Here is a 23,502-nt window from a genome sequence, read left to right on the forward strand (position 1 = left end):
CTGTTTTTCGCTTTGTCATTATGGAGTATTGTATGTAGATTTGAGTATTTTATTTTATCCATTTTAGAATAAGGCTGTAACGTAACAAAATGTGGAAAAAGTAAAGCGGTCTGAATACTTCCCGAATGCACTGTACAGTGATAAGGTCAATGTCAGACACAGTTCCCATTCAGACTCATGCCAAAGCAGTCCCACACAATGATAAACCAGTTAATTAACCTTCTTATGATGGTATAAATGGTCAGCCCATTTTGGTCAACCATGGTTTACCAGTGCTGTGATAAGATATAGTGTAAAACAATGAATTTGACGATCTGCACTGTTTGTTAGCTAGCTAGCCAGACAGTTTTAGAGGAAGGATTCCATAAATGTTTCTAAATAACTACCAATATGCCAACATTCCATTCAAACAATACAGTCAATCCACAGCCATACACTGACTGAAATCTGTTGATGATAGGACTTAGACAAGTTGGAAATGAAACAAGTACTGATATTGTATCATATAATTGCACTCACAGCTTTCCAAGAAAACACAAATTGAGACATTTATGGTCTGTTTACATTTATTTTAGAGGCTATAATTCTTTTTATAAAACCCATATGAACTGTTTATATAATTATATGAAAATATTTTAGGTTGACAATTCTATTACACAATTTCTGATATCACATGCCTTAATTGTATTTTCCTGTATAAGTAAAAGCAGGAAATGCATCACCTATGCCTCTACTGCCATTCATACCAATAATTACATTTTTATTTAACCTTTATTTGACTATGCAAGTCAGTTAAGAACAATTTATTATTTACAATGATGGCCAAACCTTAACCTGGACGATGCTGGGCCAATTGTGCGCCGCCCTATGCGACTCCCAATCACGGCCGGTTGTGATACAGCCTGGAATCGAACCAAGGTCTGTAGTGATGCCTCTAGCATTGAGATGCAGTGCCTTAGACCGCTGTGCCACTCGGGAGCCCTAATTAGACTGGGTTGGATTCTCCCTGACCAAAAAGGCTACCATTCTGGAATTTTGTAGGGTTTATGACTTAGCCCCTCAATTCATTTAATAGGATCTCTATGCTTGGAACTGCTATTAGTTAATTTAATTAAACATTTATTTAAAAAATCTGTGGATGTATTACATTTTAAGGGGGCATACTGCACTGTACAGCCTTACCTATGGATTGTGGATCAATGAAACGGGTTATCAGCCTACTCAGTGACACCCACAGATTACAATTCTAAAGAGTGTACACAAATATTAGCATCATAGCTCTTATTGCGGGACTTTGACTGTGGGAATTCACCTCACTATTCAGCCTATAATGTGTATTGAACATTTGTATTGCACTGTACAGCCTTACCTATGGAGTGTGCACACATGAAAATAGGGTATCAGCCTATTCAGTGACACCCACAGAACAACTCTGTAGACTGTTCATGGCTCTTAGTGCGGGACTACATGCACGCATTAAGCAAATTCACATAATCCTTCTTTATGAATCGTATTTATCTTATATCTTCATACCATTTTGTTTGGAAGCAATGGTGATGTGTTGCTCAAATAATATGTGAAGTGGTTTGACCGTTTTAGCAGTTGATCACGGTTCCACTGGACGGAAGAAAGCAACTTTTTACTCGAGCTGTTTTTATTAAGGGTTGATAGTTTCATCTTGTGGTTGAACGGAGCTACTTCACCCACTGCATTCATCAACTTCACTGACCTCTCTTCAATCAAGTTAGTTAGGTGGTGGCAATACAACCAGGTATCCTGAATGATGCCCAAACTTAGCACTAACAAGAAAGAAAAGTAACGTAATGGAATCAATTTGCACAAATAAAACATTCCCAAAATGAGAGTAGCTGTCAGTGTTGTAGTACTCGAGACCAGGACTCACGATTTTCATGACTCGTGACTCGACTCGGACATGGACTCCACCTGTTGTGACTTAGTTGTCAGAAGTCTCTCTCTTTTGCATAATTGAACATATTGTTACATCTATTTAGCCTAACAAATGTGCAACACGAGCTAGGTTTCCATCCAATTGAAGACAGATTTTCATGTGAATATTCTAAAATCCACATCAATAAAATGTTTCCCACCAGTGGTGTTTCCACCAAACAGACAGATTAAAAACAGTGCATGTTGACAGAGAGTACATAAAAGCTACTTTTCCATTTAAGTTTTGATAAAAATCTAAACTTTTTTTACTTACTTTACTCGCCTAAAAAGGTTCGATGGAAATCTGGTTAGTGTCAATATTAATTAGATATGTAGATGCCCAGCTTGGCAACACAATTATAAGGCCATGGTCTGGCACTGCACTGTGCTTTGCCTTCTGATGTTCCTTCAGGCTTTGTTTCCATTTAAAACAAATCCCACACTGATCACAGCTGTACGGTTTCTCTCCTGAGTGTTTTCTCTGGTGTTGCTTTAGATTTCCTTTCTCATTGAAGCGCTTCCCACATTGGGAGCAGTGGAAAGGCTTCTCCTCTTTGTGTACTCTCTGATGTTTCTTTAGGTCTCTTACCCAGCTGAAGCTCTTCCCACATTGGGAGCAGTGGTGGGGCTTCTCTCCACTGTGTATTCTCTGATGACTCTGAAGGCTTCCTTCCAATTCAAAACTCTTTCCACAATGAGAGCAGTGGTGAGGCTTCTTTCCTGTGTGCGTTAGCTGGTGTCCCTTCAGAAGTGATGACTGACTGAAACCCTCCCCACACTGGGAGCAGTTGAAAGGTTTTTCACCTGTGTGAGTTAGGTGGTGTCTCTTTAGGACTCCTGTTTGACTGAAACTCTTCCCACACTGATCACAGCTGTATGGCTTCTCCCCTGTGTGTATTTTCTGATGTTCCTTTAGATTTCCTCCCTTACTGAAGCTCTTTCCACACTCAGAGCAGTGGAAAGTCTTATCTCTTGTGTGTATTCTTTGGTGTTTATTTCGACTTTCTTCATCACTGAAGCTCTTCCCACAATGGGAGCAGTGGAAAGGCTTCTCCCCTGTGTGTATTTTCTGGTGTCGCTTCAAATTGAATGACGAACCAAAGGTCTTCCCACACTGGGAGCAGTGGTACGACTTCTTTCCTGTGTGAGTAAGCTGGTACGTCTTCAAGCTGCAAGGTGTCTGAAATCTCTTCCCACATTGACCACTCAGGTTCATTTTCTTTCTTTTGAGAGTCTGTTGGTATGGAATGAGGTGAATTGGACAAATAAAACTGTCTCTGCAATCTGAACAGGGCTGGGGTCTACAAGTGTGTCTTCTCAACTCCTCTGGCTCATAGAAACTAGTGAAGCAGTCCATGCAGTGGTGATGTTTCTGTCTTGAGTTCCTCCGTCTGTGTTGTTTATGGTTTCCTGATGCTGTGGAACTGGGCTCACTGTCTGAACCTGGGTTGTAGCTCTCTCCTTTGGGAATATGGACAGATATATGGGGTTAGACTTAGAAAGGGAACATTGAAAGGGGCTTAAAAAAAAACTTTTGATGCAAGCAGAAGCCCTACAATAGTTTGGGAATCCCCTGTGGCCACCAAGGCACAAACCTCTCTCCGTACTCCACACCTGAACTTACCTGGGTCACTGATACTATCTACTGCTGCCTCCTCTTCCCTTAGATCTGGAGCAGCCACTTCACTGTTCTCCTCTTCTTCTTTGACTGCCATCTCTACTTCCTCTTTGACTGCTCTCTCCCCCACCTCTTCTTTGACTTCTCTCTTCTCCACTTCCCCTTTGACTGTTCTCTCCTCCTGCTCTTCTTTGACTGCCATCTCTACTTCCTCGTTGACTGCTCTCTGATCCACCTCTTTTACTTCTATCTCCTCCTTGAACCCTCTCTCCTCCCATTCCTCTTTGACAATCACATTGAGTTCCAATGTTTGACTGCAGCCCTCCAGCTTCACTGACACCATCTCTGGACCCCACTGTGAGCTTCTCTGGGCTGGAACACCACAGCCAGAACCCGGGGACTCTGTGGACTTCTGTTCAGACATGGAAGTCTAGAGATGGATCCAAAAGAGGAAGCACATCACGTGAAAGGTGAGTTTCACTAAATACTGGAGCATAGTTAGATCATGCAAAATATTCCATGCACTAGGAATCTCTGCTAATAAATTAAACTTGCTAGCTCACGTTGCTGTGGCGATGGCAACGATACGGTGTCAAGTCTGATTGAAAAGTCGAACACGCACGAGATGGCTTGCATGAGCAAACACTGAGTGGATGGATGGGATCAGAGATAGATGGGAGGGGTTGATGGTAGCTGAAGTATGGTATTAAAAACAAACAAAGATAACTACTGTAAAATACATTGTGTCCATAAAATGTATATAGCATGTATAAGCTGGAAGTAGAAGCCTAAGTGTTGTTGTCCATTAGTTTACTCCAATTAGGGGAGGGGTGGTAGGGTTGAGGGAAAATAACAAAGCTAAATATATATACAGTACCAGTCTAAAGTTTGGACACACCAACTTATTCCAGAATTGTTCTTTATTTTTACTATTATCTACATTGTAGAATAATAGTGAAGACAAACTATGAAATCACACATATGGAATCATGGAGTAACAAAAAAAAGTGTTAAACAACACAAAATATATTTTAGATTCTTCAAAGTAGCCACCCTTTGCCTTGATGAAAGCTTTGCACACTCTTGGCAATCTCTCAACCAGCTTCACCTGAAACAGTCTTGAAGGAATTCCCACATATGCTGAGCACTTGTTGGCTGTTTTTCCTTCACTCTACGGTCCAACTCATCCCAAACCATCTCAATTGGGTTGAAGTCGGGGGATTGTGGAGGCCAGGTCATCTGATTCAGCACTCATCACTTTCCTTCTTGGTCAAATAGCCCTTACATAGCCTGGAGGTGTGTTGGGTCATTATCCTGTTGAAAAACAAGTTATAGTCCCACTAAGCGCAAACCAGATGGGATGGCGTATCGCCGCAGACTGCTCTGGTAGCCGTGCTGGTTAAATGTGGCTTCTAAATAAATCACGGACAGTGTCACCAGCAAATCACCCCCACACCATCACACCTCGTCCTCCAGGCTTCACGGTGGGAACCACACATGCAGAGATCATCCGTTAACCTACTCTGTGTCTCACAAAGACACAGCGGTTGGAAACAAAAATCTCAAATATGGACTCATCAGACCAAAGAACAGATTTCCACCGGTCTAATGTCCATTGCTCGTGTTTCTTGACCCAAGCAAGTCTCTTCTTCTTATTGGTGTCCTTTAGTAGTGGTTTCTTTGCAGCAATTCGACCATGAAGACCTGATTCGCGCAGTCTCCAGACGTTTCTGTTACTTGAACTCTGAAGCATTTATTTGGGCTGCAATTTCTGAGGCTGGTAACTCTAATGAACTTATCCTCTGCAGCAGAGGTAACTCTGGGTCTTCCTTTCCTGTGGCGGTCCTCATGAGAGCCAGTTTCATTATTGTGCTTGATAGTTTTTGCAACTGCACTTGAAGAAACTTTCAAAGTTCTTGACATTTTCCAGATTGACTGACCTTCATATCTTAAAGTAATGATAGGCTATCGTTTCTCTTTGCTAATTTTAGCTGTTCTTGCCATAATATGGACTTGGTATTTTACCAAATAGGGATATCTTCTGTATACCACTACCCCTACCTTGTCACAACATAACTGATTGGCTCAAACGCATTAACAAGGAGAAAAAAAGTGTGCAAAGCTGTCATCAAGGCAAAGGGTGGCTACTTTGAAGAATCTCAAATATATTTTGATTTGGTTAACATTTGTTTGGTTGATTCCATATGTGTTATTTCAGTTTTGATGTATTCCCTATTATTCTACAATGTAGAAAATAGTACAAATAAAGAAAAACCCTTGAATGAGTAGGTGTCCAAACTTTAGACTGGTACTGCATTTATTTTTAAATATATTTTCCTTTATTATTTTCCCCTAACCCTACCACCCCTCCCCTAATTTGAGTAAACTAATGGACAACAACACTTAGGCTTCTACTTCCAGCTTATACATACTATATACATTTTATGGACATAGTATATTTCACAAAAGTTACCTTGTTGTTTTTAGTCCCATCCTTCAGCTCCACTCAACCCCTCCCATCTATCACCATCCAGCTTTGATTTCTATTTGCCAACTGTGCTGTGAGTATTATTGTTCAATTGACTATGACTTTTTAAATCACCCAGCAGTGCTATTTGCAGAGGGTGACAACTTGTCTGGGGGTCCCCCCATTTTTGGGGGCATCTAAAGCACATTTCCTGCATTTCTACACAATCTAATATGACCCATGGCCTTTCTAGCCATTTCTATTTAGAATAACAGAAAGTAAGCAAAAATGCCCACAGTCATCAAGCTAGCTAAGAGATTATTAAAATATGTTTAAGTGATTGATAAGACTGAACTAGATCCATGATAATTACTGAATCAATATTGTGTTGCACCTTTAACCAATAACCTTTCAAATGAACAACTCTTACAACTAAAGTACAAAAACAACTTTCGATTTTCTTTAAGACATCCTCTATATCTATATCTATATCAGAAATCGGTCCCGCGCAGACCTCTACTGTGCACCATGACAGTGATGCCTGTAACATTAGAGCTGTTTATTACTGTGTCAGTGTGAAAAGTAGGGAATTAGCTTGGGAAACTGACAGACCAATAATGTTACATTGACATACTGACTAATACAACTCACATTGCACTGAAAAAACATCAGAATATCAATCTTTGGCCAAACGATTGATGGTTTCATCATTTGATTCAGGTCTAGTTTGATTGAGGCTAATGTTGGCCAACTTTGGCCAGCGCTCTCTCTCTTTTTAACGGTACATCAACTGGCAAACGTTTGCTAAGTTCATTCACTTCTGAAACGTGACAAAACAAAGGCTACAAAACATGTCCACACAAACAACTGCTGTTAGATAGTAACAATAGCCACCTCATATCGCTATCAGACAGATGACTAGAGGCTAGAGCTGACTTGGCTATGGTAGCTACTCACTAGCGTAGCTTATTCATTCACCTCAGTCGAGAGGGGATGAAACATTCACTAACATCACATGTCAGGTATAATACTAGCTAAGCACTGTGAATAAGCACTAGTTTAGTTATTTTTCTGTTAAGTTAAACAGCAGTTATATCAGTCAATGAAGAGCAGCTAGTTTCTGTTCCTTTTACAACATGGTGAAAGAGTACAACGCGTACACTGAACTATGCTCAACTCCCCCGTGCTGGTCGTGCCAGCCTTCCAGAAGCTTTGCCTTCACACAGCCTGTCTCCGCGTGGTCGTAAATCCAGTCGGATAAACACTCCGAACAGCCTACCCGACCGATCGGAAGCATCCACATGGTCCTAAAGCACACCATTGCCTTGTATCACATTCTAATGATAAAACTGGGGGAGGGGGGGACAAAAATGCAATTTCAGAATGTCCCACCCATCTACATTGAAAGTTACACCCCTACTCTCAAGTCTTGGCACCTTTGGGTTTGGATTTCAGGTTGATGTGGGGTGGGCATAAAGGCGGTTGCGTGTCTTAGAATGGCCACTTTCATTGGAGTGATGGACAAATTCCTGCCATTGGCCAGTCCAGTGTTGTGATTGGCTATTACGAGCCTTCTGTTTAGCTAGCTGTCCGTCTTAAAACAGCAAACCCCGAACGACTTGGGGAAACCCAGCAGCTTGATAACCAAATGAAATACATTCTAATAGCTATACTACACCTTGAGTTGAGTGGAATCTACTTGCTAAAACTAGCTAGGTAATTACTTGTTAGCCAGCAACGTTTGACTGTAAAAACGAAAAGCAGACAGCTCTAGCAAACACCATAAAACGAGTGCACTAATTGCAGGCAGGAGCCAATATTTAGGGTATTAAGCCCAAGAACTCACACAGCACATTATATGAAGACACAAAGGAGAGAATCTGCTTCAGTTCATCCAGTACATAACCAGTCCCAAATAATATCATGCAGATGGACATATGATAAACCAGCTACTCAGGTTAAAACATGTCAGAATCAGCATTTTTTGAGAAATACATTTGCATGTACATGAATTTGACAGTGAAATGGTGCTGCCAAAACAGAATATACAGACAGACGATAAACAGATTATACAGGCAAAAAAAATATATATAGATGCAGAATTTCTACTATGCACACTAAGATGCATAAAAAATGATGCATGTAAGAGATGTGCAGAGAATGCGAAGGACAATATGGAGTTCTGGGATGATAGTGCAAGGTGTTTAGTCTGTGGATGTTTGCGCAGAGTGCCAAGTCCATGGATGAGAGGATTATCGTGGCCGGTTGGTGAGGGCCATATCACAGGGTAAGAAACTATTCAGTACACACAGCATTCAAAAGGAGGACAAGACAACACCATGCATTCACCAAACACTGCACTGAGGAAAACAGATTAGTTTTACAGTAATTGTCCGATTGAGAACTAACATTATTTATCAATGACAGAAGCTCACATTATTTCAATTTGACATTGGAAGCTTTATTGAATACAGTTAGTAATACAGGAATCAAATCGCATTGGGAGGAGTCTCATCAGATCAGATGTTATCAAGCCAGAGCCATCTGTGGAAAGAGCACAAGTTGAACAAAGATATCAGTGCAAACAGAATAAATGTATCATTCAACATCAGTTTCCACCTAAAACAATGACATGAGCTCTGTCCCAATTAATCTCTGCTCAACTCCTCACATCCTTCTCTAAACCCATTGGAGGAGGTCTGTGGCGAGGAACCTTGGGTCGTCTCCTCCAATGGGGTTTTAGAAGGAGGCGCGATGGTCAGTCCTTGCATCCATAGCTCTGTCTATGAATTTGAGTGATTACAAGGTGTCCCAGGCACTGCTTGTGGCCACGTCACCTCCCTCAGATCCAGTGATGATTTCCAGGTTCTTACAGTGGGGCATCAGCATCATCTCTAGAGGTTAGAATACAAGAGATGGAATTAGATTTAGTATGAAGTCCAAGTCCCAACTTAAAATCATTGTACAATCCATAGACATTGGTAAAAAGGTCAAAAGTATGGCACTGGAGTTTGAGGAAAGTGGAGCGATACACATGTGCTGAGTTGTGTAAGGCATAAGAGGAGTTGTTGACTCACTGGTCCAAACTTGGTGTCCTCTGCAGCCTGCTGTCCTTTCATGCCCAACCCACCTCGTGGAGAGCCATCCTCCTATTGGCTTTCACTTCATCCCTTACCTACACTACTCATATTGTTTACCAATGACTATCACATACATTCAGTATAGAACCATCTTTCTAACCAATAGACAGCAGCTGGTCATCATCCTCTCTACGTGACAAATGTCCTATGCACAATGCTTCCATACAGCATCAAAGAAATTAGAGGAACTCTCAGTACCACCAATGATTAAGTTAAGGGGGTGATTGGTGAATGTCATGGTTACCGGCAGGAAGGCTCCAGAGTGATGGGCATACAGGGGATCCAAGGTAACCTACTTGGAACAGAATGGACTCCTGTATCTCCTGTCTCTGTCAGCTGAGCAGAGAACAACTTCACCATCACATATTAGTGACAGTGGACCTGCATGGAAAGAGGGATGGAGAGAGAAATGGTTTAAAGTCATCCTCATTTATTGTAACTGCACAAAAATTGACAGAGTAAAAAGTTTCAATCAGATTGTATCTCAAAGTATGTAGTTAGCGGTTTACAATATTGTCTATTATTTGATTCAGAGCCTGACCTCTCTTGGCTCCCCCTCCTCAATCACTGACCTCTTCCCCAGTGAGGGTCTGCCTGTCTGTTCTCCCCTTGCTTCGCCCCCTCTTCTGCCACCCAGTCATGCTGGTCTTCCAAGTCCCCCTCCTCTACTAAACCCCCTCCTCAACTTAGGTACAATGCTCTTAGTTAAACCAGAGACTGTACAGAAAATGAAATCACCTTGGCTTTTGTTAAACTACATGGTTAATTAGCTTCCTAGCATGCTGACAAACTAGCTTGCCTCATCATTAGCCTGTTTAGTAAGAGAAGACCAAATAAATAATTACTTCAATTTCAACATTGAAATCATTGTCGATTAGCTAGCTGGTTTCTCTACTGAAAAACAATCGTACTTACCTCATTATCGTCACTTTCACCTTCCCATTTCATCTCTATTGTAAAAAATCTGGTTGGAGAGCAGTCAAGCCGTAATTCGTCCAAAAACCATGACCAATTGTGTTCCAGTAAACTGCTATTGGAAGAGCAAATTGGACAACAGTTAAATTTAAATAAAACGTTTGGTGTGAGGGAGAAAGGACGTCCATGTGGGGAGGTGGGTTATTTGTTAGAGTGCAGTAATTTGAGTCTTCTTTTGGTACGTATTTCTTCAGATGAACACATCTCTGCTCTGGAATGAATTTACTGCCTGCAGAAACAAAGTTCTGCTCGCTCGAAGTCACACTGGCAAGATCTCAAATTGGATTTGTGCTTGCAGGACCCCTCAGTTTACACCGTTATTCTCTGTTGACTCATGAAATTGTGTTTCATCTTTCAACGCCTGATCGACTTTTGAAACGGATTTGACGCCATACAACTATAGTCATGTGGAGCTATTATTGGGTTAGCTTTAGCTTACTGACCAGCCCTTGATCACGACTCTTCAGTTCCAGTACATTACACAGAAGAGTTATAGCTTTAGCTTACTGACGCATTTTACTGTCACCTTTCCCACGAGCATGGGACGATATCTAGTTAGATAGCTAAATTACGAGGAATATAGTTTACAGTAAACGAGATCTAAAACGGACATTTTCTTTGTAATCAGTAAATGACTAATGAATTGATTATTACTGAAATGAAGTTAGCTAGCTAGCCATGCTAAATTACTAGCCAGTGATCCGGGTTGCCAATGGATTTGTCATCTTAAAGATGAACAATTAATATTTGACATTATTGTCTTGATAACTAATAGGGTAATTCACAACACACACAGCGTCTTGAAGATAAACAAACGTGCTTGCTATGTTAGCTAGTTGGCGTCTAATGGCTAGTTAGCAAGCTAATTGTTGACACAATGTTAATTGGGTGGACAAATAATCCGACTAAGTGAGGCTTTCTGTATTTGGAAACATTCTATAATATGTTAGATTTTACCTTGACACTTGATTTTGAAAGTTGACAGCTCTTGTTGGTGTCGCTTAGCTAGCTAGAGAACACCCTTTTACGGCAATGTGAACCTAGCGACATTAACATCACGCGATCATACGGGCTGCATTTAAAAATAAAAGTCCTCCTAAAAAAATCTTACATTACTATTACAGGACTTTTCTCTGATTTTTAAAATCACAAGGATTATAGTTTAAAGTGACTTAAACATACATTGAAAACTCACAATATATGATTAAAATCAATTAAAATATTGATTTACTGTCGATTTTTTTCCCACAATACCAGCACTGTTGCCAGAAGTATGAATGGTTTTAAACTGCTTTCAACTCTTTACAGAACAGGATTTAAATATGTTTTGAAGAGAACATTTTCACTTTTTACAGGGCCATATTTTCCCCAAACCCCCTTGAAAAATACTAAGGTCAGATCCGGGAGGACCAGTGGCACTGCGGTCTAAGGTACTGCATCTCACTGCTGTCTAAGGTACTGCATCTCACTGCTGTCTAAGGTACTGCATCTCACTGGGGTCTAAGGTACTGCATCTCACTGGGGTCTAAGGTACTGCATCTCACTGCGGTCTAAGGTACTGCATCTCACTGCGGTCTAAGGTACTGCATCTCACTGCGGTCGAAGGTACTGCATCTCACTGCGGTCTAAGGTACTGCATCTCACTGCGGTCTAAGGTACTGCATCTCACTGCTGTCCCTGGTTCGAATCCAGGCTGCATCACATCCGGCTGTGATTGGGAGTCCCATAGAGCGGCGCACAATTGGCCCAGTGTCGTCCGGGGTAGGCCATCATTGTAAATTAGAATTTGTTCTTATTTGACTTGCCTAGTGTTGGGATATATTTGATTAAACTAGATGTGGTGCATAGCTTATGAATACATTAATGTTAAACATAACAGGTTTGTATTGTATTAACATAGATTGAGAAACATATAATAGACGTGACTAATTGGAGGGTTGCTGTGCAGCAGGGGTGTAGGCTGAGGAGACTCGTGACACACACACACACACACACACACACACACACTGCCTGATTGTGAAGCCGCTCAAGGACATGTGTACGTGAGGAATAGATAGAGTGGAGAATAACTGTAGCATAAAAACAGGCACTGTCCTTGGGGTTGCTGACTTTTGGGTGAAAAACACGAAGATAAGCTGGAAGACAACTACGCCTGGCAACAGTGATGCTTCCAAGAGGCTGGGACCAGCCTGTGCGCCTGCGATAGGCTGAGCAAGTCTAAACCACGCTCAGCCTCTACTCTGACAGGCCCGCTCTGAGCGGGAACTATCTCTGTCAGAGTATTAAAAAGAACTTTGTGTGTGAACAGTTAGTTCTCTGTTTGCCCTGTGAGGTGTTACAGTGAACCCGTATATACGAAGATTGCATTTACCATTTATTCGCTTGACTAATTATATTGAATAAAAAAGCTGAGAATATATTCAGTGACTTAGTGTTAAATTCTGTTCTGATACCAGATTCGATTGACGCAACCTAACACTAGATTAACTAGATTAAATAAAGGTTAAATTAAAAAAAAACATGTAGAACAGGGAAATATGGTTCAGCCGCCACAGGTCTGTTCAGCAAGAACAAGTCCAAATGTCTTTAGAACAGGTTTATTTCCCAATGTATTGGTTCCTTAATGGATAACTGTGGATAGTATGTGTGTGGTTTGGTATTTGTACGCACACACAACAAGTCAAGCTGTAGGAAAACTAATCAGCTGTACTCCTTCTCACTAGGAGATCTCACTCACTCTGAGGAGAAAGGGAGGGGCTGTGAGATGTGGGAATAACTAAGCCGTGATTGGCTGAGAAAGTGGTGTGACTTGTAGGTACCATATAAGGAGTGTTGGGCAAGTACAACAAACTACTAGAAAAGGGATGCTGAATCTGCTAAATCAGAGCCGTCTTTTAACAGCCCGTCTCAGTCCCCAGTATCTATGCTGCAATAGCATATGTGCCGGGGAGTAGAGTCAGTCTGTCCTATCTCCGTGTACAGTGTGATCTTAGGCATGCTCTCTACATTCCTAAAGAAAATAATGTACTTTTTACTCCATACATTTTCCCTGACACCCAAAAGTACTCGATTCAGTTTGACAGGAAAATTGTCCAACTCACACTTTATTTGTAAATTATGTCTGTGTTGGAGTTTGTAAATGATGTCTGTGTTGGAGTTTGTAAATTATGTCTGTGTTGGAGTGTGCCCCTGGCTATCTGTAAATAAAATAAAGGAAATTGTGCCATCTGGTTTGCTTAATATAATGAATTTGAAATTATTTATTGTAGCAATTCCATTTATACCTTTGATACTTAAGTATATTAAAAACCAAATACTTTGACTTTTACTCAAGTTACCGTACTGTTGGAACTATACAAGTTGTTTCCAATAAAGGTGATTTGGAATCCCCAGACTCTCTGCTAATAGGATCCAGCATGATACCATCAGTCTGTGTTTTTTACTTCTGCAGATCGCTACGGCCTTGTTGAAAAGACATTCCTGTGAAAAAGCATGTGGTAAAAAAACTACATGACACATTAGAGACAGTGTTGACTGACAAACAGGCTTGCTTGGCTGAACACCAACTTTTGAATTGTGAAATAATTGACATGTATATATCATTATTAAAGGACTAGCTGGTGTTCTAGCTGTCCCTGCTACTTTTGTTAGTCAGGAAACCAACAGTATATATTGGCGAAATTTCTAAAGTGATTCAAAAATAAATAGAAATTGGTGGAAATACTGTAATTGTTGTGAATTATAACAATTGTGCAATGATCATTCTAAATTTGAAAAACACGGAACAATTTTGTTTTAATAATTGTGGAAGCAATACTTATGCAACATAGTGTATGAGAGACATCTTGAACAAATTAACAGGAATTCAAATGTATTTAATTGCACAATGCTATGCATTCAAAGGAGTGGTTAGTCAAAAATCTGTTGTTCCATGTAGTGAATCTGTTGTTCAATGTGTTTGTATGGACTAACAGCAGTATGGACTATCTGTTATTCAATGTGTTTGTATGGACTATCTGTTATTCAATGTGTTTGTATGGACTAACAGCAGTATGGACTATCTGTTATTCAATGTGTTTTTATGGACTATCTGTTATTCAATGTGTTTGTATGGACTAACAGCAGTATGGACTATCTGTTATTCAATGTGTTTTTATGGACTATCTGTTATTCAATGTGTTTGTATGGACTAACAGCAGTATGGACTATCTGTTATTCAATGTGTTTGTATGGACTAACAGCAGTAAGGACTATCTGTTATTCAATGTGTTTTTATGGACTATCTGTTATTCAATGTGTTTGTATGGACTAATAGCAGTAAGGACTATCTGTTATTCAATGTGTTTGTATGGACTAATAGCAGTAAGGACTATCTGTTATTCAATGTGTTTGTATGGACTAACAGCAGTAAGGCCAAAAATACTTTATCATCAAATAATTGTTTGATACATCAAGCGTTCTTAGAATTCTAAGTCAAATAGCTAAATAATCCTGAGTAGAACACCCCCTCCCCTCCCTTACACAGGCCTTAGACTCTGATGGGTTAAGGAGATCTAAAATGGTTTGTTTGTAATGGTACTCTACAGCGTAGGTGGGTGGGGGTGGGGGTCATCCCGTGCCAACAGTCAATTGATGGTGGATGACCTTATGAATCTGTGCATGCCATATAATTGACATGGATGGATGTGCATAGCAACAAGCTGATGGAACCCATTGTCTGCATGGTGAATAAAACCAAAATAAACGTGCTTATCTTGTCATTATTTTTACTTTACATTATACCCTGCATTATAGTAGATCACTGGTTAATACAGACAACAGCCTTCCCTTATGTCTGTCCTCTACTTTTTAATCAGGTCATTATTATTAGTGATGTATTTACCTTTAATTTACCTGGGAAGACATAGAGACCTAGGTCTCTTTTCTAAATGTGCCCTGTATAATACAATATAAATATACACATTCAAATAGAAAAACACAGTCACGGGAAGCACAAGTAAAACATCACAAATCACCCAGAGAAACTGTTACATTAAGCAGATACATGTGCAGTCTGGTGAAATGACATCAATGTGCACATAAAATGTTCCCGAGAGGTGTGTGTCTTGCAGGTGGAATTGATATAATGGAAGTTTAGTTCAGAAAGTATTGACTTATGCAGATAGAAACTGAATGGATTTCTGGAGGATATGATCCACATGCCATAACTCTTTAGTACATTTCCATATGAGAATATTAAAAATGAACTTCAAGTGTCACAGAATAATAACCTGTTGTATAGCTTTAACACTCCCAGCCAGTTGCATGTACTCTCCTCCCCACTGGAGACCGGTTTTCAATTCCTGTGTCCACCCTACCAATTTCCTGTCGCCACCTGTGTTTTTGGCTGTCTAAATAAGTGTTAAAAGGTCAAATATATATTTAAAAAAGTTTGAGAATAATTACAAAAATAGTCAGTCAATATTAGTTAGATATGTAGATGCCCAGCTTGGCAACTCCATTATAAGGTCAGTGCTGGGCACTGCACTGTGCTTTGCCTCCTGATGTTCCTTCAGGCTTTGTTTCCATTTAAAACAAATCCCACACTGATCACAGCTGTACGGTTTCTCTCCCGAGTGTCTTCTCTGGTGTTGCTTTAGATTTCCTTTCTCACTGAAGGTCTTCCCACATTGTGAGCAGTGGAAAGGCTTCTCCCCTGTGTGTCTTCTCTGGTGTCGCTTCAAAAATAATGACCGATCGAAAGTCTTCCCACACTGAGAGCAGTGGAAAGACTTCTCCCCTGTGTGTATTCTCTGATGTTTCTTTAGGTCTACTGCCTGACTGAAAGCCTTCCCACATTGGGAGCAGTGGTGGGGCTTCTCTCCATTGTGTATTCTCTGATGACTCTGAAGGCTTCCTTCCAATTTAAAACTTTTTCCACAATGAGAGCAGTGGTGAGGCTTCTTTCCTGTGTGAGTTAACTGGTGTCTCTTCAAAAGTGATGACTGACTGAAATCCTTCCCACACTGGGAGCATTTGAAAGGCTTTTCTCCTGTGTGAGTTAGCTGGTGTCTCTTTAGGACTCCTGTTTGACTGAAACTCTTCCCACACTGATCACAGCTGTATGGCTTTTCCCCTGTGTGTATTCTCTGATGTTTCTTTTGTTCTCTTAACCGACTGAAGCTTTTTCCACATTGGGAGCAGTGGAAAGGCTTCTCTCCTGTATGTATTTTCTGGTGCTCCTTTAGATTTGCTTCTATACTGAAGCTCGTCCCGCACTCAGAGCAGTGGTACGGCTTCTCTCCTGTGTGTATTCTCTGATGTTTCTTTAGGTCTCCTGTCTGACTGAAGCTCTTTCCACACTGGGAGCAGTGGAAAGGTTTCTCCCCTGTGTGTATTTTCTGGTGTCTCTTCAAATTGAATGACCAACCGAAAGTCTTCCTACACTGAAAGCAGTGGTACGACTTCTTTCCTGTGTGAGTAAGCTGGTGCATCTTCAAGTTGCTTGGTGTCTGAAATCTCTTCCCACATTGACCACACGGGTACATCTTCTTTATTTTGAGACTTTGTTGGTGTGATTTGAGGTGAATTGGACAAATAAAACTGCCTTGGCAATCTGAACAGGGTCGGGGCTTACAAGTGTGCCTTCTCAACTCCTCTGGCTCATAGAAACTAGTGAAGCAGTCCATGCAGCGATGATGTTTCTGTCTTGAGTTCCTCCGTCTGTGTTGATTATGGTTTCCTGATGCTGTGGAACTGGGCTCACTGTCTGAACCTGGGTTGGAGATCTCTCCTGTGGGAATATGAACAGATATGGGGTTAGAATCAAGAACAGAGCATTAAAAAAGGTATAACAATATTTTGAAGATAAATACACAACGCAGGGACAGAGGACGAGAGGTCAATACAGTACTAAAGGTTAAGAGGACAAAGTCAATAGAGCATTAACGATCAATAGGGACTTATCAATGGAAATAGTTGGTTTTCAGTTCAACATCTGTTAGGAATGTCAGTCCTGAACTCATAGCTACACGTGGCACATTCTCATTGGTCCAACCTGAAATAGGATACTTGTTATTTGCCCATTGGCTAAATTGGTCAACCACAGGCTAGGGCTGGGTTATAAAGTACATCCTGTCCCTTTGTTCTGTGGAGAGAATCACTGAGGACAGGGGAGAATGAACATCTACCTTCCCGCACGGTTTGTCCTCTTCGAATAAGAATAAACCTATTGCCCTCCCCCTGATTTGCTTTGGGGTTTGTGTTATTGAAGAGTAACATCAACTGCTAACAGGGGGCTTTAACCTGTTAGGGCTAGGGGGCAGTATTTGCACGGCTGGATAAAAAAATGTACCCGATTTAATCTGGTTACTAATCCTACCCAGTAACTAGAATATGCATATACTTATTATATATGGATAGAAAACACTCTAAAGTTTCTAAAACTGTTTGAATGGTGTCTGTGAGTATAACAGAACTCATTTGGCAGGCAAAACCCTGAGACATTTTCTGACAGGAAGTGGATACCTGATGTGTTGTATTACCTTTAAACCTATGCCATTGAAAAACACAGGGGCTGAGGAATATTTTGGCACTTCCTATTGCTTCCACTAGATGTCACCAGCCTTTACAAAGTGTTTTGAGTCTTCTGGAGGGAGATCTGACCGAACAAGAGCCATGGAACGATGATGGCCCATTAGATCTCCCCAACATGATGGCTAGTCTGTATCGCAACGCGTATTTTTCTGGGCGCAGTGCTCAGATTATTGCAAAGTGTGATTTCCCAGTAAGGTTATTTTTAAATCTGGCAAGTTGATTGCGTTCAAGAGATTCAAATCTATAATTCTTTAAATGACAATATAATATTTTACCAATGTTTTCTAATTTTAATTATTTAATTTGTGGTGCTGACTTGACTGCCGGTTATTGGAGGGAAACGATTTCCTCAACATCAATGCCATAGTAAAACGCTGTTTTTGGATATAAATATGAACTTGATAGAACTAAAAATGCATGCATTGTCTAACATAATGTCCTAGGAGTGTCATCTGATGGAGATTGTAAAAGGTTAGTGCATCATTTTAGCTGGTTTTATGGTTTTGGTGACCCTGTCTTTGAATTGACAAAACATTACACACAACTCTTGTAAATGTACTGTCCTAACATACTCAAAATTTATGCTTTCGCCGTAAAACCTTTTTGAAATCGTAAAACGTGGTTAGATTAAGGAGATGTTTATCTTTCAAAGGGTGTAAAATAGTTGTATGTTTGAAAAATTTGAATTTTGACATTTATTTGGATTCAAATTTGCCGCTCTTGAAATGCACCTGCTGTTGATGGAGTGCACCACGGGTGGGACGCTTGCGTCCCACCTAGCCCATAGAGGTTAAAAGACTTGATGCAAGCAAAAGTACAATAATAGTTTTGGAATCCCTGGGGCCACCAAGGCACCACCCTCTCTCCGTACTCCACACCTGAACTTGCCTGGGTCAGTGATACTATCTACTTCTTTAGTTCCTAGACGTTGAGCAGCTCCTTCCTTGTTCTCTTCTTCTTTCACTGCTCTTTCCTCCACCTCTTCTTTGATGCTTATATTCTCCTCTTCTTTTTCTTCTTCTATGACTGTTCTCTCCTCATGCTCTTCTTTGACTGCCATCTCCACTTCCTCTTTGACAGCTCTCTGATCAACCTCTTTCACTTCTCTCTCCTCCTCCTCTTTGACAATCACATTGAGTTCCAGTGTTTGACTGCAGTCTTCCAGCTTCAATGACACCATCTCTGGACCCCGCTGTGAGCTTCTCTGGGCTGGAACACCACAGCCAGAACCCGGGGACTCTGTGGACTTGGGTTCGGACATGGAAGGCTAGAGATGGATCCAAAAGAGGAAGCACAACACGTGAAAGGTGAGTTTCACAAAATCCATAATAAAGGGATAAACCATGCAAAATATTCCATGTACTTGGAATCTCTGCTTTAAAATGTATCTAGCAAGCTAATGTTGCCATGGCGAAGGCAATGATAGCTTTATAGCTACTTGTGTGTCATGAACAACAGAGTGAGCAACAATAGTGGAATCAGTGTTTCACCTTCAAATTAAAAGTCCCCCAAAGGAACTGATGCAAACATGCAAATAGTGGAATCATGCCATTGGACAAAATAATGCTAAACAAGTTTGGAATGTTGTTACATAAATTCAACAAGACAATCATTTGTTAATTTGACCCCCCCAGAAAATCAGTTAAAATCACACTGTGAACGTATAGACTTCAACATTGCATTGGGGGCATAGCCTACTTTTGTTGCAATGTACAGCCTTACCTATGGATCTTGGGTCCATGAAATGGGGTGACACCCACAGATTACAGTTATTAAGAAATTACACAACGCCCCTGGTACAGTGAAAAGCTGAGGGGTGGGGCTGGAGAAATGTAACCACTTTCAAATTCATAGCCCGAACTATGGATGGAAGGACTGACCATCCATTATATCAAAATTATAGTTTTAACCATGTTGAGGCTATACAGCATATTTTTCAAACGTTGCCGTATAACAAGCTTGTATTTTGAGTTCTGATGGGATGCAACAGACATTTCAAGTTATATTATTCAAGAACCAATGGGTGTGTGTGTCTATATATCATTAATTTATAAGTCCAAGAATGGATGTAGCAACTGCTGATAGCCCCCTTTAAAGCAAAGGAGAACTAAAACCGACATTTAAGTTTGTAATCGCCAAAAAATTAACGATGGTTTCTGAAATGAAGTTAGCCACCTCGTCTGCCTAGCTAGCCATGCTAACTTACTAGCTGATCAGGGTTGCCAATGGATTTGTCATCTTAAAGATGAACGATTCACACTTCATATATTTGAGAATGTATGATAACAAATAATATGGTGATTCACAACACAGCGTCTTGAAAATCAACCAACTTGCTATGATAGCTAGTTAGCTTCTAATGGCTAGTTAGCAAGCTAACGACGTAGCTAGCTAGATCAATAAGCTAATTGTTGAGACAACGTTGATCCGGTGGACGTGGACAAATAATCCGACAACTAAATTAAGTTGTGTATTTGGAAACATTATAGAATATGTTAGAAAGCTTGATCTTACCTTGACACTTGATTTTGAAAGTTGACAGCTCTTGTTTTTGATGTAGCTAGCTAGCTAGAGAACACCCTATATGAGAACGCGATATGCGTTGTCGCCGCGAGAATAGACATTGGGAGTTCTCAAGACCGCCATGGCTGCGCTAGATGCGTACATTGCGCAACTTAATTAAGTCTCTTTATGAATAGGATATTATATTTTACCCATTGGTTTGTAAGTAATAATGATTTTCATATCAAATATGATCTACTCATGGAATTTGTTGGCTAAGATATTGATTATCAATGTCCAACGGGATGCCAGAGATAACATATTTTACCGGAGACCTGCTCTGAAAATCAAAGCTGTTCAATTCATGCGTCGATAATTCCGCGAGCCACAATGTACACTCCTTTAGCTCTTTAGATACACACGATATCAACACAATACCACTCCTGGTTACTATGACTACACGATATCAACACCATACCGCTCCTGGTTACTATGACTACACGGTATCAACACCATACCGCTCCTGGTTACTATGACTACATGATATCAACACCATACCACTCCTGGTTACTTTGACTGCATCCACTTTTCCCAAAGCCTTCTTCACCATCTTCGTGACTTCAAAAGAGTTTCCCAAATATTATCATCATTATCCAAAAAACGTACTCCAACAAGAAACGATTCATCAGACTCATTTTCCACAACAATTTTAGCTTTTTTTCCTCCATTCTTTGACTCCACTGTTGTCCACTCACTAACTGTACTCAATGTGCTTTCAACTTCAAACGACACTTCTGCTTCCGCCATCTTCCTCAACCTCCTGGCCCATCCATTTTAAGAAAGCAACTTCTTCTTCTTCTATGGTATCATGGCGGTCCGCAAACAATCGTTGAAGTGCATGCTGCCACCTACTGTGCTGGAATGTACATCACTCATGACTGCCCAATTTTGTAATACCATGAAGAAAAAAAATCTAAACCAAACTTCTACCACACCCTCCCCCAACCCTATTAATCTGTATCTATATTATGGGGTGGCAGGTAGCCTAGTGGTTAGAGTGCTGGACTAGTAACCAAAAGGTTGCAATATTGAATCCCCGAGCTGACAAGGTACAAATCTGTCGTTCTGCCCCTGAACAAGGCAGTTAACCCACTGTTCCTAGGCCATCATTGAAAATAAGAATTTGTTCTTAACTGACTTGCCTAGTTAAATAATGTTTAATGTACTGTTGTATTTTATATTTGCCTTAATTTCTTTGGACCCCCAGGAAGAGTACCTGCTGCCTTGGCTAATGGGTATCCTTAATAAATACAAATAGTATGGCTAATGGGGATCCTTAATAAATACAAATAGCATGGCTAATGGGGGATCTTTAATAAATACCGATAGCATGGCTAATGGGGATCCTTAATAAATACCGATAGCATGGCTAATGGGGATCCTTAATAAATACCAATAGCATGGCTAATGGGGATCCTTAATAAATACAGATAGCAGCATGTCTCCTATTCATTAGATTTTTATTATTACATTTACATTTACATTTAAGTCATTTAGCAGACGCTCTTATCCAGAGCGACTTACAAATTGGTGCATTCACCTTATGATATCCAGTGGAACAACCACTTTACAATAGTGCATCTAAATCTTTTAAGGGGGGGGTTAGAAGGATTACTTTATCCTATCCTAGCCTTAAAGAGGTGGGGTTTCAGGTGTCTCCGGAAGGTGGTGATTGACTCCGCTGTCCTGGCATCGTGAGGGAGCTTGTTCCACCATTGGGGTGCCAGAGCAGCGAACAGTTTTGACTGGGCTGAGCAGGAACTGTGCTTCCTCAGAGGTAGGGGGGCCAGCAGGCCAGAGGTGGATGAACGCAGTGCCCTTGTTTGGGTGTAGGGCCTGATCAGAGCCTGAAGGTATGGAGGTGCCGTTCCCTTCACAGCTCCGTAGGCAATCACCATGGTCTTGTAGCGGAATTTTATTATATAGGACTATCATAATCATATTGCAGGCCATGTCTCTCTCTCCTTTTCTGACATGACTGGTTTATTCCCGCTACACTAACTAATATTAGGCTACCATTTATCCATCGCTCATTCAATAGCCAACCATGTTACCACCATTTATCCATCACTCAAATCAATAGCCAACCATACTACCATTTATCCATCGCTCATTCAATTGCTGAGACGAAGAAGTCTGTCACTGGCCGTGGGCAGCGTTTGGTACACTAACACAGACACTCATCGCTCCTCCCTGCTCCGTTAACACACAAGTTAACTTCCCTATCTTAATACATACAGTAAACACTTTATTCTTACCTCCCGTCAGTAAGTTTATGGTATAAAGAATATACAGACAAGTGTTCATGTTTAATTTAAGCAACGTTTATTGTACTTATCAATGTTATGGATGAGCATGTTGTTTGTTTGGTTCTGTTTCTCTCTCTCCGTCTCTGTAGTTTCGGGGTATGCTGGGATAAGGACCAGAATAACGGTAATCGGGCTGGTTTTGTAGTTCCTGTCCCGAATAGCTGGTTCACGTGAATGGGCATATTGGAAGACTCCATGTCAGTAGGGATGGGATTTTATAAATGTGTTATATTGGTATATTGTATCATGAGAAATGTGTTGCAGTGTATATCATTTATTATGTTTAGCTGAGTGGAAAACGTAGGCTTTGATGATGGTAATTGCTTAATTAATTCGTGTTTGGTATGTTCTGATGGGAGTGGCTTCCCCTACAAAAAGAGCCTCTCAGTTCAAAGGAGGGACCATTTTGGATTGAGCTGTTGATGGGGCAGCATTGTTTTTAAGCTGTCCCATAATGTATACTTTTGATGGCAGTACTGTTGTTTTTCTTCTGGATTCACTATGTAAATAAACACCCTTGCACAGAAGTACTTTTGCGGCTCCGCCATTTTTTTTTATTTGATAGTGGTTAGGTTTTTCAGTTTAGCCTTCTGGCCTACTCCACGTGACAATAGCCAACCATACTACCGTTTATCCATCGCTCATTCATTAGCCAACCATGCTACCATTTATCCAGTGATCATTCATTAGCCAACCATGCTACCATTTATCATTCATTAGCCAACCATGCTCCAAAGTAAATGGGTCGGTAGACTAATATTTGACAGTAGACCTATATGAGTAGGCAACAGTATTGCTGAGCGATAGGAGCGCGACATCCTAGTCTAATCTCAGAGCCTATACCAAGGCAGGCGATGGAAACACAATCATGTATCGATAAACTAAATATTGAACAGCAATTTGTCTTTT

General features: G+C 40.6%; 2 protein-coding genes across 5 annotated transcripts; both read right to left on the bottom strand.

The window, feature by feature from the left end:
- Positions 1-874: 874 nt before the first annotated feature.
- On the bottom strand, positions 875-11,192 carry LOC106593458 (zinc finger protein OZF). 3 transcript variants are annotated; one of them, XR_006762590.1, is made up of 5 exons: positions 11,105-11,188; positions 10,088-10,202; positions 9,417-9,553; positions 8,870-8,926; positions 8,472-8,576 (listed from the first exon to the last, which is right to left on the bottom strand). XR_006762590.1 is itself a non-coding variant. In XM_045710281.1 (3 exons), the coding sequence occupies exons 2-3, from the start codon at positions 3,987-3,989 to the stop codon at positions 2,231-2,233; spliced, it is 1,596 nt and encodes a 531-aa protein (XP_045566237.1). In that variant the 5' UTR covers positions 3,990-3,995; positions 11,105-11,192; the 3' UTR covers positions 875-2,230. The 3 variants fall into 3 exon arrangements, 1 of the variants encoding a protein (XP_045566237.1); XR_006762589.1 differs by having other exon boundaries at positions 8,472-8,926; XM_045710281.1 differs by lacking the exons at positions 8,472-8,576; positions 8,870-8,926; positions 9,417-9,553; positions 10,088-10,202 and adding exons at positions 875-3,408; positions 3,572-3,995 and having other exon boundaries at positions 11,105-11,192.
- A 3,648-nt stretch (positions 11,193-14,840) lies between these two features.
- LOC106593366 (zinc finger protein OZF) lies at positions 14,841-21,054 on the bottom strand. Of its 2 annotated transcripts, none has more exons than XM_045710277.1 (3): positions 20,783-21,054; positions 18,611-18,989; positions 14,841-16,919 (listed from the first exon to the last, which is right to left on the bottom strand). In XM_045710277.1, exons 2-3 carry the CDS (start codon positions 18,981-18,983, stop codon positions 15,601-15,603), a joined length of 1,692 nt encoding a protein of 563 aa, XP_045566233.1. In that variant the 5' UTR covers positions 18,984-18,989; positions 20,783-21,054; the 3' UTR covers positions 14,841-15,600. The 2 variants fall into 2 exon arrangements, with proteins under 2 accessions (XP_045566233.1, XP_045566232.1); XM_045710276.1 differs by having other exon boundaries at positions 20,237-21,054.
- Between the last annotated feature and the right edge of the window lie 2,448 nt (positions 21,055-23,502).

Source organism: Salmo salar, chromosome ssa02 (assembly GCF_905237065.1).
Source record: "Salmo salar chromosome ssa02, Ssal_v3.1, whole genome shotgun sequence".
NCBI lineage: Eukaryota > Metazoa > Chordata > Actinopteri > Salmoniformes > Salmonidae > Salmo > Salmo salar.

Bases quoted from the DNA above. Each gene is read 5' to 3' on its own strand.
- LOC106593458 (XM_045710281.1), bottom strand. From the start codon at position 3,989: ATGTCTGAACAGAAGTCCACAGAGTCCCCGGGTTCTGGCTGTGGTGTT. The intron at 3,409-3,571 runs GTAAGTTCAGGT...ATATTCCCAAAG, and splicing joins AGATAGTATCAGTGACCCAG to GAGAGAGCTACAACCCAGGT.
- LOC106593366 (XM_045710277.1), bottom strand. From the start codon at position 18,983: ATGTCCGAACCCAAGTCCACAGAGTCCCCGGGTTCTGGCTGTGGTGTT. The intron at 16,920-18,610 runs GCAAGTTCAGGT...ATATTCCCACAG, and splicing joins AGATAGTATCACTGACCCAG to GAGAGATCTCCAACCCAGGT.